The 18,680-nt window shown below is 47.3% G+C and overlaps 1 protein-coding gene across 1 annotated transcript in view; it reads right to left on the reverse strand.

Moving 5' to 3' along the window:
* The window catches only part of Klhl2 (kelch like family member 2), a 117,004-nt gene extending 98,848 nt beyond the window's left edge, over positions 1-18,156 (reverse strand). The window contains exons 1-2 of the mRNA XM_052162702.1: positions 17,803-18,156; positions 3,445-3,570 (exon numbers count right to left, since the gene is read on the reverse strand). Of these exons, the coding sequence (XP_052018662.1) occupies positions 3,445-3,570; positions 17,803-17,828 (152 nt within the window). The 5' untranslated portion in view covers positions 17,829-18,156. The remainder of the gene's footprint in view (positions 1-3,444; positions 3,571-17,802) is intronic.
* Between the last annotated feature and the right edge of the window lie 524 nt (positions 18,157-18,680).

Here is an 18,680-nt window from a genome sequence, read left to right on the forward strand (position 1 = left end):
GTTTGATTCTGACAACACTCACATTTTAAACTAACCCCCTCCCCAACTGCAACTGGGAAAAGTGACATTAAACTACCAGAGAATCGGTGCTGTACTAGAGTCAGCCTCCCAGATCCCTCATCTCACCTTGTTACTTGGTTCTCAGAAACTATCAGTGATTGACCCTGCCCAGAAGATTCCGTCAAAATCCACACACAATTCTAGCCTAGCAGGATGCTGTCCTTCTCTGACTTCTCACCCCGTCCACACAGTGCCAGAGCAAAGCCGTATACACCTCATCGTAGGTCTGTCCTTTCCCAGAGGTGAAACTAAGTTAAACCACAAAAGATTGCTGTCTCTGGCCCTATGTGCAAATCCTGGGACTCGAGAGAGAAGGGATTTAATTGAGTAACAGTTTAAGGTTACAATCCATCGTGGTGGGATAGAATGGTGGTAGTAGGGGCTTATTCACATCTGGGTAGGTCAGGATGCAAAGAGAAGGGATAATGGCATTCAGATGGCTTTTTCCAGGACCACAGTCCATGGAATGGTGGTTCCCACATCAAGATGTGTGGTATGTCTTCAACTAAACCTCTCTTCCAGAGCTCCTGCCCTCCTACCTCTAACCAGGGATAGGTGTGTGGGCAGCCATGCCTTACACAGTGATTCAGGAAAGGGACGTTGTTCTCACCAGCAAAATGTTGACCAAAGCCATCCCTAAAGCACAGCTGTGACGTCCCCTGGCCCTTCCTCTTGCCACTGCCACTCTGAGGCTGGAGCCACGGGGTCAGGGGCCAATGGAGACCAAGCACTGTAGTGAGAACAGGGAAGTTCTCCCTTCCCAGAAGTCAGGAAACCACCCTGGGCTACCCTTTTCTGGCAACAGGAAGCTGAAGCAAGGACAGGAAGTAATTAGTGACTTTCAGCTGTACAATAAAAAAAAAAACCTCTTCAAGTTTCGTTTGTTTGTATTTTTAAAAGAATTATATAAAAGGTAAGAAATAAAGATGATTTTTTTTTTTGAGACTCAGTCCCACTACGCAGCCCCAGTACTCACTAAGTGGACCTTAAACTCAGACATCCTCCTGCCTCTGACTCCCCAGAATAGGAATTAAAAGCATGCAGTATCTCACTGCTCAAGAATGGCATTTCCAAAGCACCAGTCCATCTTTATCCACAGTTTATCCATCTCCCAGCTGTGCAGGGAATTCACTTTGTGTTGCTGTATACACGCATGTGCGCTGGTATGTGTGCCTGTGTGCTGTGTGCAGATGTGTGGAGGCTACAGGCTGACTCCCGCCTCCTCCTCTGTTGCTCTTCCCTTATCTTTTCGGGCTGAGTCTCTCCATGGAACTGCTGACTGGCTACACTAGCTGGCCCGTGAGCCCCAGGGATGCTCCTGTCTCTGCCTCCTGTCTCACCAAGACGAGGAGAGACCTGTGCTGATGCTCCAGGCTACTGATGTGCGTTCTGAGGTTCCAAACACAGGTTCTCATTCTTGCGCAGTAAGCACATTACCCACGGAGCCAGCCTGACAGTACGTTTTAAAAATACTATGGGCTAATGACATCATTGGAGCAAGCCTGGCTCTAGAGCAGTAGCCGACCTCAACTACTCAAGGCTTTCCTTTGTTTAAGATCAGCATGATCTTCAGACTGGTGACTCTGGCTCAAGAAACAGTGCAACACAAGGAACAGCCCCGTAGCCCACACCCACACCAGGTTGGGGATGGCCAGGGCTAAACAATCCTGGGACAAAGCAAAGGCTCAAAGTCAAGTGTGGCTCAAAGCCCAGTCATTTGCCTCAGGGGAAGGAGCAGTAGGTATTGCGTTCCTGTGGTGTAGTGAATCACGTCCAGGTCAAAAAGGAAGCGAAGCTACTGGACCCAACAGGAGCAAGGGGGAGGGGCAGAGTGGGAGCTCGGGGAGGGGGAGTGGCCGCCAAAAGGCAGTCTTTTTAGCTGGTTTGTTTTTTGATTTCTTTGCTGTTATACAAGATGGTGTATGCACCACACGTCTGAAAGCCAAAGAGGTTGAAAGACGGCATTGGAGCTCCAGGAACTGAAGTTATGGATTGTTCGAGCCACAGTATGCATGCTGGGAACCAAACCCGGGTCTTCCACAAGAGTATCAAGCGCTTTTAATTGATGATCAGTCTCTCCAGACCCTATCTAATCAGCTTTTAATCCCCCTCATCATCAAAGTTCTTCAAACCATATCTCTGGCTCTGGCTTGAAAGAAAGCTCCTCCAGTCACAGCAGGTTGAGTACTAGGACTTCAAGGGTGTAGCAGGAAGGCTCAGTGTGTGGCAATGACCTTTAACATACATGAGAATTGCCTTAGCAACAGGCAGGTACTGTCCCTGATGACCACAACTGCCACCACCAAAACAAGTTACATGTTTCCCTGTCGAAAAAGTAGCTCTCCACATTCTTCAGGGCTGGAATTAGAAGCCTGTCCGCAGTATTAATGAATGGAAATACAATGCAAGCAACGACTTTTCCAGTAAGTCACATTGAAAGGTAAAAATAAACAAACAAGATTAATTTCAATAAAATATTCCATTTAAATCCCTAAGTCCCCAGGCTCAGCGGATAAAAGCGTTTGCCATCAAAGCTGAAGACTTAAGTTCAAATACCGGAAGACAGTGGTAGAAGAAAATTGATTCCCACAGGCTTTCCTCTTAACTGCTACACTTGCCTACACATGTACACCGTGTGCGTGTCACTCACACACACACACACACACACACACACACACACAGGAGTGAGCAAATGAATAAGCAGAATTCTGATATGTTTAACAAACAGTCTGTAGCCAGGTGGTGGCGGCACACACCTTTAATCCCAGCACTTGGGAGGCAGAGGCAGAGGCAGGCAGATTTCTGAGTTTGAGGCCAGCCTGGTCTACAGAGTAAGTTCTAGAACAGTCAGAGCTACACAGAGAAACCCTGTCTTAAGAAACCAAAAAAACAAAACAAAACAAAACAAAAAAACAAAAAAACCAAAAAAAAAAAAACCATACAGTCTGTATTTTAAAGATTAAAAATATATTTTATAAGCAGGAGCACAGTGGAAGAATATGCCAATCATCCAGCATGTGCATGGCAAAGAAAAGGTCAGGAGTTCAAGGTCATCCTCAACCTGGAATACAGAAGACCTTCTCTCAAAGGTGCTACACCAAAAAGGAAGGGCAAGAAAGAGAAAAAGAAATGAACTATTTTCCTTGGAAAGCCACTGTACACTTTTCTTCGAGAAAGCCTGAACTCTCTCGCCATGCATGACGAGACGCTGTTGGACAGAAGAGCCCTCCAGCACCTGCACTTCTGGTCTTGCTTCTCCTAAAAACCTTGCAGAAAAGCTTTTGATGTTCCCTGTATCCGAGCAACAAGGGGGGGGGGTGTTCCTACAGACGTGGAGAAATGAAAGGAAGGCTAATGGTTGTATGTGCATTAGAGTGAGGTTACCTTCTCAGTTCATTCATGACTTTAAAGGCTTTCTTCATGTGCCAGGGGTTGACGGTCAGTGGGCAGTGTTTCTCAGGATTCTCTTCTTTTGAATCAAGGGGCTTCTGATGAACCTGCTTTGTGCATCTGTACACAGAGAAAAGAACAAAAAAAGAGAAGACAAAGATCTCATTAAAGGATAATTCAGTTCCGGCTTGTCAAGCTACTAGACAAACAGAATGCCTGCTGCCCTCCCCTGCTTGTGTAGAAGGCAGCTGTCCTCACGTTCTGAGTGCTTTCCTGACGGACACTAAGGTTTCTACAAAAAGAGTGGCTAATTATCTCCCTAGTGTCAAAGACCTGTCAAATATAAACATGGAAGATTCAGGGGAAATGGCTCAACCGAGTGAGGTCTCTAAATATAAAGATGCTGCAAAAGATCTCTTGCTGGAAATCAACTTGCTTTTACAATCAAACTAGTCATACATATGCATACATGTTTGTGTGTGTGTGAGAGAGAGAGAGAGAGAGAGAGAGAGAGAGAGAGAGAGAGAAGGGGAGGGAGAGAGAAAGGGGAAGAGGGAGGAAGTGTGTTTGTTTACAAACTAAGAACAGGGTTGTACTTTAAGCAAACTTCAGATACAGAATCTGATTTAAACATGCTCTCTTTACAAAGATACTCAGCCCATGTATTTTGGGCCTACCCTAGAAAGGGATTAATCATATTAACTAAAGTTTTTGACACTCGGCAGCTTCTGCGCATAATAGTACGCTCTCATTAGTTATAATCGTCACAACAACTCTGTAAGCTAATTACCATAATTAGCCCATTTCACAGATGAAGAGACTGAGGTGGGGAGGAGGCAATGAGCGGCGACACATGACGCATCGAGGCACAGCCAACCTGACTGCTCTCTACCACCACATCCTGCATCAGAGCAGTTAAGCTCATGTTCACATGGGTCAGGTGTCTTCTAAGAAAAGCTCTGTTTTCTCTTACGGATATGATTATGCATCTGTGTATTGGGAGGCTCTCTGGAAGCATGAAGAGAACACTGGCACTTCTTGAGAGAGAGTTACAAAGCTGTCGGGCCACCAGGGTGGAGACTGGGACCCCAACTCCAGTCCTCCGCAAGGCCAGGGTCACAGTGTGAGGAACTGTATTAAAGGGTCTGCCTTGGGCAAGAGAAGTGGCTGGCTTTTGATTTCTTCAAGGAAGGGGAAACAAGATTTGTTAACAAAACGAATGTGTACACCAAAGAAAGTCTGAGCGAGAAGGATTGAGTTTCCATTAACAGCAGGACGAAGGCTATGGAGGGAACTAACCTGGGGTGCAGGAAGATGATTTTCACACAGATTGGTACTGACGTGGGGACACGGAAATGGGAGGGGGGGGGGAATACCAAGGTAGCCTGGAGTTGAAAATTAAAAACAAAAAAAAACAAAACAACCTAACTAGTGGACTGGTGAGATGGCTGAGCAGGCAGAGACATTTACCATGTCTGACAATCTAAACTTTACCCTCAGGACCCACATGGTAGAAAGAGAGAACCAACTCCCAAAAGTTTTACACACACACACACACTCACACACACACACACACTTACTTTTAATTATTATTATTTAGGTGGTGGCAGAATTCTGAGAATACGGAGTTAATGGACAAAAAGCAGGCTGGCTACATGGCAGTATATGAAGCTACGACGCAGTTGGTCGGTCAACATTAAAGAAGCCTAGAAAATTCAGTGTAATTTGCTCAGTTTCCCCAGACCCTGGGAAGCCCTAGTGCAGCCCTTGATTCCTTAACAGGCTGTCCACCAAAACCAGACCAAAACCCTACTTCCCTGTAGAACAACTGGGTGAGCACGGGTCACAGCCTCCAGAGGCAAATTCCACTGCTGGTGTGAGACAGGAGCAGGCACAATCCATTAGCTATTCGGGCGAGCGTGTAGAAAGACTTAAGAAAGGGTCCTGGGGCTGGAGAGATGGGTAAGTGCTTAGAGAATACTGGCTAGTCTTCCAGACCTGAGTTCACTTCCCAAGCACCCACGCGGCAGCTCATAACCCTTTCTTGTACCTCCAGTTCCAGGCCATCCTCCACCCTCTTCTGGATTCAGCCATGAGAGCATTGCAGACGTACGTGAATTTTTTTTGTTTTGTTTTGTTTTTGTCTTTTTAAAGAAAGGGTGTCAGAGAGTTGGGGAGATGGCTCGGTTGAAAAAGTGCCTCTTGCACAAGCGGAAGACCTAGACTGAGATTTCCAGCGCCCATGTAAGAGCCGAGCATCTGATGTACAACAGCAACCCTAGCAATGGGAGTGCAGATGGAAGACCCCCAGAGCCGGCTGGCCAGCCTTCCTGCCAATGAGCAGGCTCCCAGTTCTGAGAAAAGACCTTGTCTCAAAAATCTAAGATGGACAGCTGTAGACGGAAGCATGCCTTATCAACCCGTGGCCCCCAAACACATGTGTATTACACATGTGCACAAATGTTAAAAAGGAAAAAGATCTTGGAAAGCACTAAGTCTGAGGGGGAAGGTGAGGGAGACGACTGGGAAACCCAGGACTCTAGCAGACAGATATCCCCAGTCTCACAGCACAGGAAAGGCGGGGTTCCAACTTTAAGTCTGTGGAACCCAGGTAAACGCTCTCTCTAGCCATGCAATATGGAATTCCTACAGCAGGTGGAAAATATTACAGTGATTATTAGAGAAATAATCACAGGAGAGTTCAATATTCAGAACAGAAGCAAATGGACTCTGTTCAAAAAAGCAAACAAACAAACAAACAAAAAACCTGCGTTATTTAACAGTTAAGAGCTTTTTACCTACAAAACCAATCAGGAGCCTATGAGATGCCTCAGTGGGAAAATGCACTGGCACTAAGCTAAACAACCTGACCTTTGACCTACACACACACACACACACACACACACACACACGATGCAGAAAGAAAGCACATATCTTCCTCAACACAGACAGACAGACACTTTAACATTTTTTTTAGTAATTAAGAAGGGCTTGAAAGATGACTTCGAGGTTCAGAGCATTTGTTGCTCTTGTAGACAACCAGGGTTTGCCTCTTGGAACCAACGTGGCAGCTCACAGCTACCTGCCTCAGGAGATTCGACTCTTCTGGCCTGTGCTGGCCCCAGGCAAGCACATGGTACATGCAGGTAAGCGGAACAGCCATAGAAAAAAATAAACCTTTTAAAATTAGGATTTAAGAGTGGGCGTGGCAGTAACACACCTGTAATCCCAGCATAACTGAGGAAGATCACAAGTTCAAGGCAACCCTTAGCAACACTGCCAGGCCCTGTCTCAAAAGAATGAGCTCAGAGCAGAAGGAAACTCCTGGCTCTACAGAGTGGATACTGAGGCTGCCACACATAATCAAGGCACACGGTAGTGGTGCTTTCTTAAAGCGATTTTCAGCTTCTGTTTTGTTTATTCAAAGACTTAAAAGAATGAGGACGAGGTGCCGCTGGCTTTCTGCTCTTAGATGTTCTCTGTACTGAGAGCCACTGACAAACCCTGCCTCACAGGCTCTCCCACCACTGAAGTCCTGCCCACACTTCCTCCTTTCCTCTATGGCATTGTGTTAGATGTCCTGGTCATGGGCAGAATGGAGCAAGACGGGACACACCACCTTAAAACTGTAGCTACTACAGGTATCCCGCTGAGGGGATTGTAAAAGTTTACCCTAGAAACTACACCCTGGGCACTGCCTTTAACAGAAGGCACCTTTTTCAAGGTCCCATCACCTTTCAACTCTACACTCCTCAACCATTCTTATCTAAAAGGTGACTATTGTTATCAAAAACACATCTGAAAGAGATACCATTCTTTTCTTACTTTTTGTTTTTTTTTTTGGGGGGGGGGTGTTTGATTGGTTTTATTTTTGTTGTTGATGTTGTTGTTGTTGGATTTGGGGGTTTTGGGGGGGGGAGAGTAGTTTGGTTTTGTTGCTGTTGTTGTTGTTGTTTTGAGAAAGGATTCTCTGTGTAGTCCTGGCTGTCCTAGAACTTGATCCATAAACCAGGCTGGCCTCAAACTCACATATTCACCTGCCTCTGCTGGGATTAAAGACATGAGCCACCACCATCCGCCCAGCATCAGCTGCCATTTCTGAGAGTTTAAATTCCAGCATACAGTTTAACTAGGTAGGCTACATAGGTGATACTCCTCAGGTTATTACCTGAATGCCTGACCTCTAGACTCCCAGGCTAGCTCTGTAACTGAGGTGACCTTGCCACCCTGCTTTGTGTATTCTCAGACCTCAGGAAAATTCTCTAACCTGGACAATTCTCTAATTTCAAAACCAGGCAAAGGGTTCAAAACCAGGCACACTAACAACACAGACAGGACAGATATTCTCTTCTGTGCTATTTGATTAAGAACAGTGGTGTCTGGGTTTGTTTTATAGCATAGGAAACAGAAATATGAGAAAAGGGCTGGAGAGATAGCTCAGAGGTTAGAAGAACTTGTGTAAACGTGAGGATCTGCGTTTAGATCTCAGAACGCACACGAAAAGCAGGGCAGGACTGTTCACACGCCCCTAATCCAAGCACTGTGGGAGAACAGAGAGTGAACACTGGAACTTGCTGGTGACCAGCCTAGCTCTAAGCTCAGAGAGAAACCCTGTCTCAAAGCAAGCAGGAAGAGAGTGAATTGACAAAAACTAGTCACCTGAAAGCAGGACCCTCATTTGAGGGACTGCTCCCCTGAGACAGGCTTGCGAGCCTGTCCGTAGGAGCTGTTTCGCTTCTTGATTACGGGACAGTCCCGTCCGCTGTTGATGGCACCACCCCTAAGCTGCCAGGGCCTGAGCAGAATATTATCAGAGAGAGCTAGAGCCATGCAACCAGCAGCATTCCTTCATGAGGTCTGCTTCAAATTCCTGTCTTGACTTCCTTCAAGGACCAGAAACTGTAACCTATAAGATGAAATCAGTCCCCCACCCCCCACCCCCACTTGCTTTTGGTCATGGTGTTTAGCACAGCAACAGAAAGTAAACTAACACAGGACACCCAGCATCCTCCTCTGGCACAAGAATGCATGCCCATGCCCAGGGCCCAGGGACCACACACACATATACACAAAGTCATATACACAAAGGTTAACAGAAAACGCCAATCCACGTGTGGAGAGCTAGGTCAGAGGGCACTGTTCAGGCTGTAAACATATGGATGGCTGAATCGGATTCTCTAGTGCCCACAAACAAAGCAGGGCATAGCAAAACACACCTGTAATCTTAGCACTGGGTAGGCAGGCAAGGGAAGAATTTCTGGAGCTTGCTGCCCAGCTAAAGACTAGCAATCTCCTGTTCCCAATAGAGACCCTGTCTCAAAAAACTCAGATGGAAGACCATTGAGATGGCTCAGCAGTAGGTCCAGGCAACCAGGCTGGATTCTGATATTCTGCGTTTGATTCCTAGGATCCACCAAGTGGGCGGACAAAACCAACTCCCACAAGTCAACCTCTGATCTCCACACCACACACACACACACACACACACACACACACGCACATACCCCACAAAGAAAAACTCCCAGTCAGTTTCTCAAACCATGCAGATCCATCTGTCCTCCTATAAGGAGTGAGGCAAGATCTTTTCAGAAATATGTATGTCAGAACTGTGGTGTCTCTGGGGGGGGGGGGGCAGGGGTGAAAGCAGTCATGCATGATTTTTAAAAACAACAACAACAGGTGATGTAACACGCCTTACCACCCACTTCCCCTCCCACCCCAGGCTGATCATCCCAGATTGAGAACAAGCACTTTAGAGGAGCTGGGTTGTTTATAACTTTAGTGTTTTCTGGTGCCACAAGTCATGGGAATGCTATGGCTGCAAAATGTCACAGGGGACCAAGGACAATGTCGCATTTAGGATGTAAATACCTGGGCCCTGGGTGGCCACTATCTCTGCTCTACCCTCTGCCTGCTCACCTCAAAAGCTGCAAGACTCCCCGGCTTGCAATGAGTCAGCCACCATTACTCAGAAACTTCTGCCAAGTTCACGTCAGCAGCTGTTGTTTTCAAAGTCACCATCCGTGCCGTGCTGCTCTGAAGTTTCCCCAGTACTTTATAACATTTCTCCTGTGCTCTCGCTCTTTCCTGCCAAACGTCCTTTCAGAAGCTTGGCAAGTGACTAGCAACCAACCACTTAAAACAAGACCAGATATTGGAAATACGGACTAGAATCTAATGACTGCCTTCGCAGATATTTATCACACCACTCTGTAGTAAAACTCTCCAACAAAATTCCATCAGGGCCCCCCTCCCCCCATGCTGTCTCCCAGTAATCCACACACCACTGAGAGAGCAAGAGGTTTTCCTCCATTGACACTTAGTTCATGCTAAGGTTATGGGTAAAGTTGCTGCAGTGTTGTAAAGGCAATTTTTCTACAAGTATATGGAATTTAAGCTCTCCTTGGGCTTTAGCTGTACCATTGCACAAACTGTAATCAATAAACTTAACAATATGTTTGTTTTTTTTTTAAAAAAAAATTGAGAATGTCTGCCCTATTATCCCCAGAGCTTAGAAAGGGCTGAGGATATACTACTGAGGCAGTAGATAATGCTTAGGATATGTGAGGCTCTGAGGGGGAGGGAGATACACACACACAGACATACACACACACACAGACATACATGTATGCACACACATACACACACACATACACATACATGCATGCATACATACACACATACATATACACATACATACACACATACATACATGCATACACACATACATGTATGCATACACATACATACATGCATGCATAAACACACATACACACATACATACATGTATGCATACATATACATACACACATACATACATGCATGCATAAGCACACATACACACATACATACATGTATGCATACATATACATACACACATACATACATGCAAACATACATACACACATACATGTATGCATACACATACATACATAAACACACATACACACATGCATACAAACATACCCATACATACACACACACACACATATATACATACAGACATACAGTGTATCTTCACTGTGCAGGTCCTTAGAACTGAATATGAGGCACCTGTGAGATTAAACTCCTATCCTGTGTGTGGCATAACACCTCACGATCTCATACTCACGCCTTTGAAAAACGAGCTTGGGGAGGGGGGTAGTGTTGTTGTTGCTGTTTTTCTTATTGTGAAAAGGTACAGCTCTGATTATTCAGAGCTGGAAAGGAAACATCTAGAAAAGACAGGCATGCCCAATTTTATTAAGGAACAGGAGTTAACAACCAGAGCCCAGAGCCTCCGGGAGGGCAGGGAGCCGGTCTTGGGCCTGGGCCTCGGTTGTGTGGGGAGGTGCAGCAGGGGAGGTGGATGGGCTGTCGGAGGTTGAGAGGCGGATGAAGCTGAGCATAATTGCTCTCTGATAGTAGAACAATGGAGCTGTAAAAAGCTCCCCTTCAGCTCAACCCAGGCCATCATCCTCTCTCCCTCCCACCTACACGACAAACACTGCACAATCAGGCACTTTTTGTCCCTGACAGTGACTATTACCAGGAAAGGGATGGGGAAAGAGCATGTCTTATGCAAGATCAATCTTTTAAAGAATATTTCATAAACAATTAACAAAGCGCGATCAGAGGAACACTTCCATCAGATGGTGAAATGGAGAAAGGGGGGGTAATGAGCCATTTCAAACATTTCCGTGTCTTTTAACGCTCATGGTTTTTCAATTTGTTTTCCTTTGCTACTTTTTCTACATTGGTCATCTCTTCAAAGTGGCAACCTAACCTGGCAGTTCAGATGATGGGCTAAATTGTCTTTCATCTTCGTGGAGGCATGGGGGTAGGGAAGGACCACTCGAAGACAGGAATCCGGGAGGACCAATCCAAACACTCAACAAGTGACCCTGAACCAAGGAGAGGGAATTCCCCTCATCTGATTGTCTCAGGGGATCTGCCTGAGCACTGAACAACACCTGGATACGAACAAGAAGAAGAAGGTGGATGCTAGGACCTAACTGAATATGACCATTCGTCTGTATTCACTATCGTGGCCTTCAATTTTAACTGCAACACTCAAAGTTGAAATGTATAAATAATTACTGTTGGTATTCTGTCTAAGCTCCACCCCACACTGACCTGGCAATAGCCAGGTATGCCCCACCCCATAGACCTGGCCCACTATAAAAAGGGCTACTTGCCCCTCCTCTCTCTCTCTTATCCCTCTCTCTCTCATCACTCTCACCTCTCTGCCCCTTGGGCTCTCCTCCCCTCCCTCCTCTCTCCACGCGGTCTCGGCCGGCCTCCACTTCTCTACTTAACCACTCTCTACTCTGTCTCTGCCTTTCTCTACTTCCACTATACCACTAACTCCCATCCTCTGCCCTGAATAAACTCTATTCTATACCATGTCTGTATGCGTGTGGTCGAAGAGGTGCCTGGGCATGGGCCCGCCTAGGTACCCCCTCCCCCCACACCGCCGTGCCACATTCTCTAAACACCCCATTCTCTCTTTTTAAGCCCCCTTCAATTACAGCTGTTAATAAATCAGATAACTGGTGCTGAAACGCCCTGGGCATACCTGTATTAAAGCAAGATAAGAGGGGCTGACCCAAGACCCTGCGCTGGTTTCAAATCTAATAGAGAAGGCAAGGCCAAATGCCAAGAAATGGCACCAGTCAGTATACATATGCAAGACTGGAAATTCCATAGAAAACTAACAGTGATCCAGAAAGAGCTGAAATCAAGAATTAAATAGATAATAAATAAAACTGTAAAGGAGATGGGACTCAGCTGGGCCCTGCAAGGACTCCAGATCATTGTACGCAGAGACAGGAGTGTGAACAATAGTCAGTACTGCAGAATTCTGACTTATTTTGGCACAAAGAGTTTAGCCTCAGAGGCTCCAGCACAGAACCAGCGACTTAAAGTCAAAATGGCGGCAGCCATGGCTTCCTGACTGAATAGGTGGCTTTGATTACCCATGTCACATGATTCTAGGATGCTGAAAGGTTAAATTGGCAGATGGACTAAAAGGTAAAAAACAAAACCATAAGGATTAAAGGGAGATGACTGGAAACTTCCAGGTTTGAAGTAATGAACTCTACGGACACAAAGCCTCTCCAGCTCCAGCAGACAGACAAGGTATAGGGTCAAAGGAAGAAGAGTCACAGACTGTGTGAGTGCTTTTGGTGACAGGAACCAGAGGGTGGTTATTGCATTCCTACTTGGAAAAGTTATATGGAAAGCCAGTTTGAGAATAGGTTACAAAGTTATCCTTAGAAATACTGAGTTTTACACAGGAGCTAAGAAACTCCACCAAAGACCCAAGATTCCAGAGCCTTTAAGCACATATCTAAGTGTCGACTTAAGATACAGATGTCTCTCTGCTCCAGAGGCTGAGGACAAAGTTTTCTTGCATATTGAAGGGTAACCTAGGCTATACTGTGAGACTGATGCCAATCTGGGCTACAGAGTGAGACACCCTGTTTTAAAAATAATCAATAAAAAGAGACAGACAGGAATACAGATAAGGTCAAAACCCACTTCCAGGAGGAACGAGTGTTGACTGTGAGTTGTAGAAACCACGAAGCAAAGCTTGGTGGTATAGTCCTATGATCCCAGCACTCAGGAAGCTGAGGCAGGAGGATCAGAGCCCCAGGCCAATCTGGTATACATAGCAACATCCTGTTTCCAAAAAAGAAAAAAAGGAGGTGATCAACCCCGAGGGACTGGATAGAACACCAGCTTTTCAAATACGTAAAAGCTTGGAAAAGCAATTTAACTTGCATTTCCTCAGCCAAGAAGATAATAATAGGAGACCTACGGGGTAAGATTGTTGAGTAGATTAAGTATGAAATTATGTAAATCACATTCGGCAACTGAAAAACTAAAGGAGGAGGCCAAAACAAGTGGTGTCATAAAAAGCCAAGGCTGTTGCTCGAGACAGAATCTGTGAAAGGATCCAGTCAGAATATGTGAGCAGATGTCAACAATCTAAAATGTAGGAAGGTGCGGTGCGCAGCATGCCAAGGACACCGGCTGGGACGGCGTCACCTCTGTGGAAAACCGTGCAAGGGTGTCTGTGTGCTTGCTTGTGTGTCTGTGTGCTTGTGTGTCTGTGTGCTTGCTTGTGTTCCTGTGTGTCTGTGTGCTTGCTTGTGTTCCTGTGTGCCTGTGTGCTTGTGTGTCTGTGTGCTTGCTTGTGTTCCTGCACTTCCCTGTTCCGACAATACGTAGGTCCTCCCTTTGGCCTCTGTTCAGTTCACCTCATTAAAGACACCCCAGGGATTGTCTGAAACACACACACACACATACATACACACACACACACACACACACACACACACACACTATTCTCTACCATATACAACATTATATATACTCTCTCGGCCTCTCACTACTCTGTCACATCCCACAATCTTATGTCTGGTTGCTACCAGTTTCAGCCATGAGATGAAAGATTTTGTTCTGTTTCCTGAGAAATTCCCCAAATTCTGCCACTGTAGGTATTCAATAAACATGAACAAAAAATCTGAACTGAGTCACCGAACCAGTTCAGTAGGCAAAAGCACTCGCCTAGCCTCAATCCCTGGGGCCCACCATTGTGAGAGGAGAGAGCCGACTCCTGAAAGTTGTTCTATGACTTCCACATGTGTACAACATGTGGACACATATGCACAACGGGCACACACAAGTATGCTGCACATAAAATAAAGAGTCAACAAAAAATGTTTAAAGGAATGATATTACTCTGCTTCGAGATCTAGGACTAATGAAGTGAAAACAAGATCGTACTCCAATGGGCTTTATGAAAGACGGGCAGACAAAACGCTGCCACACTGTGCAGGTGGCAATTCGCCAGGCTGAATCTCCAAAAGCTCTAGTTCTGCAGGCACACAGGGCACTACAAAGCATCAAGGTGCACTACAAAGCATCTAGCGTCCACAAATTACTTTGTTTCTGTGACAAAATGTGAGGACAATGAAACAAGTTTTCACAAACTTACATTCATACCAATAAAGTACTATCCCTTCAAGTCAATCCTTCTATTTGAGAACAGAATTACAATAGCCTTTGATAAGTGATTAACACTTGCTAATTATTCTTCAACCGATACTTCTTTACTTGGCAAAACCGGAAACTTGGCAATTCTATCCCGGACTTAACTTTTTTCTTTAAACAGATCTAAGAAATCCAAAGACCTGAAACCTTTGCTCTGATCCAACCCATCTTTGGGGGGGGGGGGAGAAGGGGGGCTAAGCACCCTTAGAGCATGGCTAACAAGTTGTCTGGTGGGGCTGGTACCCCTCTGGTGACAGGCATCTCCAGTGATGCAGAATCGCCCACTGGGAACAGATAAAGCTGCACCGGAGGCAGGTGTGATTAAAAGGTGGGAGAAAAAGCAAGAGGGCGAGGCCAGGAGGGGTAAGACAGCCTGGGAAAGAACCAGGAAGCAACAAGAGGTGAGAAAACTGTTCCAAAAGGGACGTCAAAAGGAGTCACACAGGCTTTGGTCAGCTTAATAGTTAGGAAACTCCTTTATGCAAATAACCATAAAGGCTAAAGTATGAAGAGTACCCCAGAGGTCAAGGCTGTCATCCCAGTCTCATTCTGTCCGTCTGCACAGCCCACTTAACCTCCAATTCCCTGGCCCATTCATTGATACCTAATTTTCTTGGTTGCACATCTTTCAGATTTGACCAGAGGTAAACAAATGTCCTGTGCGTCTTACTATGACCTAGACCTCCAAATGAAACAGAACCTGAATGCCACATATACTCAAGTATGCCCAAAGGACAACTGGAAATATGACAAACAGTGGCAATCACTGCGACTTCTCAGAGGCAGAGAAAAAGTTGGAAAAGGCAGAAAAGAAATCAAAACGAGGAACTAAGAATGTAGGCAGAGATGCCTAGTACCCCTCCAAGGCAGCCTAAAGGGAGAAGGGTGGGACCAGAGAACAATGTAGCCTTGGCTCTTAAAAGAGAAACCCAGACAAGCATCATGAAAAGTGCCAGGCAGAGACAGGCATCCAAGAATTTGCACACTGAATGAATTACTACCCAGACACACAAAGAGAATTCTGAGCCTGCTTCCAACCATATTACCTAAGGTCCTTTAAGTCCAGGCCAAACATCTCTCTTTGCCTTGAAGCTCAGGTTAACATTCAGTGCTTAAAAAAATAAATAAATAAATAAATAAATAAATAAAAAAGCTGAGTGCTCCCAGTGAGTGCTCTTAGCCTACCTAGCTCTTGCAGGAAGTCCAGCAAAGCCCCTCCCAAAGACCTCACCTGCATTGCTTACATCAGAGAACATGACCCTAAGTAAAGGGGGTTAAAGGGAACAGAAGCCAGAAGGCAGGAAGTCAAGACCTGTGTCAGATCTATAGAAACCTAAGCCGCATGGACGGAGGCTCTAGAAGAGGGCTTGAGTCTTGGATCTACCTAATGCAAATTAAATGTCTTTGTATCTTTAATTAAGTGCATGTAAACAATGAAGAGGTCTTAGCAGCTTTCCAGGACTGCAGGGCTTCAACAACTCTCTCCTCCACCTCAGCACCACCACCCCCCACCCCGATTCCTCCTCTACCTCAAGCTTCTGATCTAGTTCCAGAACTACACGTGAAGTATCAATAGCAAAGAGCAGAGCTGGTCATCTACTTCAATGTTTCGATTCAAAGCATTTTCTATGCCTCTTCATGCTCTAGGGCCTGTTTTCCACACACACACACCCCTTTTTTTTCTTCTGAACCTTCATCCTAAGGTCCCCTTGTTCTCTCCAGTTCACTCTGCTCCCAAAAGAAAAAAGATGCTGCATTTAATCGACAGAAAAGTGGGGAGGGCAATTCACCATAAGTAACTTATCACACATCCTTTATCACACACAGCATGTTATCTTTAGGGAGAGCAAGGTCTGCCGTCAGTGCTCCTGAGGCTGGTTAGAAACCTCCTGTGCTGGCACTAGCCTCAAGCTGCTGAAGCCTTCTTCTACCAACACCAGGTGCTCGGCAGGCTTTCCCAGCCTTCTGGGGAGCGTGAGCAGTTCACAGCCTCAAAGCTGCCACCATCTGCAAGCATCGGATCCCTTGCTTTTTCTATGATTTCCATCTCCCCTAGAAGGGGCAAGCCAAGACTCTTCAGAGCCCCACGACCTGTTCCACTCAAGCTCAAAATCCTGTAATGTATATACAGAAACTGTGACTTGGGCATCCCATTCGATCTCATAAGACTTATAATACAAAAAGAAAAAAGAAAAAGAAAAAAAAAGAAAGAAAAGAAAAAAAAAAAGAAAGAAAAATGTTCAGCCCAAACTAAATATCCTTATTTTAGCTGGAATCCTGTCAAATGGCCACAGGAGGCTGGTGAGGACCAACGGTGATAGAGAGAAGCTAGCTGGTCAAATCTCATTGAAAACCGACAAGGTTCCATGAATCAGATCCTATGAAAAGGTTCACCCGTTTTTGAAGAGAGAGGTTTGTCTGCGGTTTGAAAAGTCAGATCCAAAGGGCTCTTCACTCCTTCATAAAGGTTAAACTGATGAAGGCGGCGTGGGGGAAGGGGGAGAGCACTAAGCATGCAAACTCCTGAAGATTTACAGGCCAGTTTTTGTTTTTTTTTTTTTAACAAAACCTTGTAGCGAATAAAATCTTCCACACGATTTTTTTAAGCTCTTGTTTCTAGAAAGTAATTTTGTTGCAGGTGATCTTGAATGCACTTGGGCTCCAAGGAAAAGACACCTGTGCCTAACAGGTCAGTAACACTACCAACGTGCCCCGGGTACCAAGGGAACGAGAGATGCTCTGATTTCTGGATAAAAGATTTTCTGCAGTGCCAGGTAAGAGATCACATGCCCTAAAACGGCTGCAGCTCATTTGGAGTGATGTAAAAGCGCCTTGGATATTAATTTTATTAGAAATTCCAAGAAGCAAGCAACCTCAGATTGCATTCGTTTTAGACTCCAGGCGTCTGGTACTTTCCAGTTTCCTGTGCATCCTCTGGCTCCCCACTAGAAAGGGGTAGGCGAGATGGGCAGCAGCAGCCCATGCATTCCGGGGGGTAAAAGGGGGGTACCGACAGGGCGATCGTAGCCCACCCCACCCCCGCCCCGCGCACACACCCCACCATGCCCCACGCACAGCTCCATCCCGAACGTCCAATTCGCCCCGGGACCGAGAAGCCCCTACCCACGCCCGGCTGGCCAGGCAGAGTCCAGTCCCGCGGTCGCCCTCCCGACTGCGGGCGCCGCGCCCCGTCACGCCCCGCGCCTCCCCGCGCCCGCCGCCCCCCGCGATCGCGGCGTGTCCTCCGCAGCGCCGCGCGCCCTCCGCAGCCGTACAGCCCTCCGCCGCGCGCCCGGGCGCCCGCTCACTCACGCGGGAGGCAGCGGCGGCGTCTCCATTGTGGCTCCTCGCGGGCTTCAGAACGCAGGCAGCGACCGCCGCCGCCAGCACCATACCAGCCGCGGACGCCGGCACTGTCCGCCCGCCCAGCCGCGTTCCATCCGCCCCGAGGGGGCGCAGCGCTCCTCAGCGCGCGCCACCACCTGCGGCGGCGGCCCCCGCGGCCATGGCCCGTCGGCCCCGCGCGCTCGTGTGCCTGGCGCGACTCCCGCGCTCTCCCGAGAACCGGGCGGCGGCGGCGGCGGCGGCGGCGGCGGGACAGGCGGGCGGGCGAGCGAGCGCGCTGCTCGGCCACTTCCGGGTTCTCCCGGCCGGCGCCGGCGCCGTGACGGGCGGGCGCTGCGGCCTCCCGCGGCGGAGGGACCCCTCCCTCGGCGCCGCCCCTTCCTCCGCGGCGTGTGGAGGAGGCGGCCGGCGGGAGGGCGGGCGAGCGCGCGGGAGGAGGTGCGGGGAAGGGGGGGACCCGGCACCGAGGCTGGGGATAGGAGGCGGGGAGGGCTCGCACGGAAGGGGTGCTCTCCTGTGCACGGCTTGCTCTGATTCACCGCTGTGTTCACATCCTTCTTTGGGCGTCGGGGTGCCTTCCCCACCCCCGCGAGGGTGCGGGGGAGGGCAGACCATTAACTGCCTTTCCAAAGGGGGAAACCGAGGCAAGAAGAGAGAGATCGGCCTGACCAATGTCCCAAGCCCGAAGCTAGCAGGCATCTTTCCTGGGTGTTCCTAATCTGGTCCTTAAACAACTGACAGGAGCACCTGCTAGGTTTAGGCTTAGGCTGAGCTTGGGGACGTGACTGGGCAAACGTGGGTCGATTAGCTTACCAAGCTGCCCATCTAGACGTGATAAGAGAAAC

This window comes from Apodemus sylvaticus, chromosome 18 (genome assembly GCF_947179515.1).
Source record: "Apodemus sylvaticus chromosome 18, mApoSyl1.1, whole genome shotgun sequence".
Lineage (NCBI taxonomy): Eukaryota > Metazoa > Chordata > Mammalia > Rodentia > Muridae > Apodemus > Apodemus sylvaticus.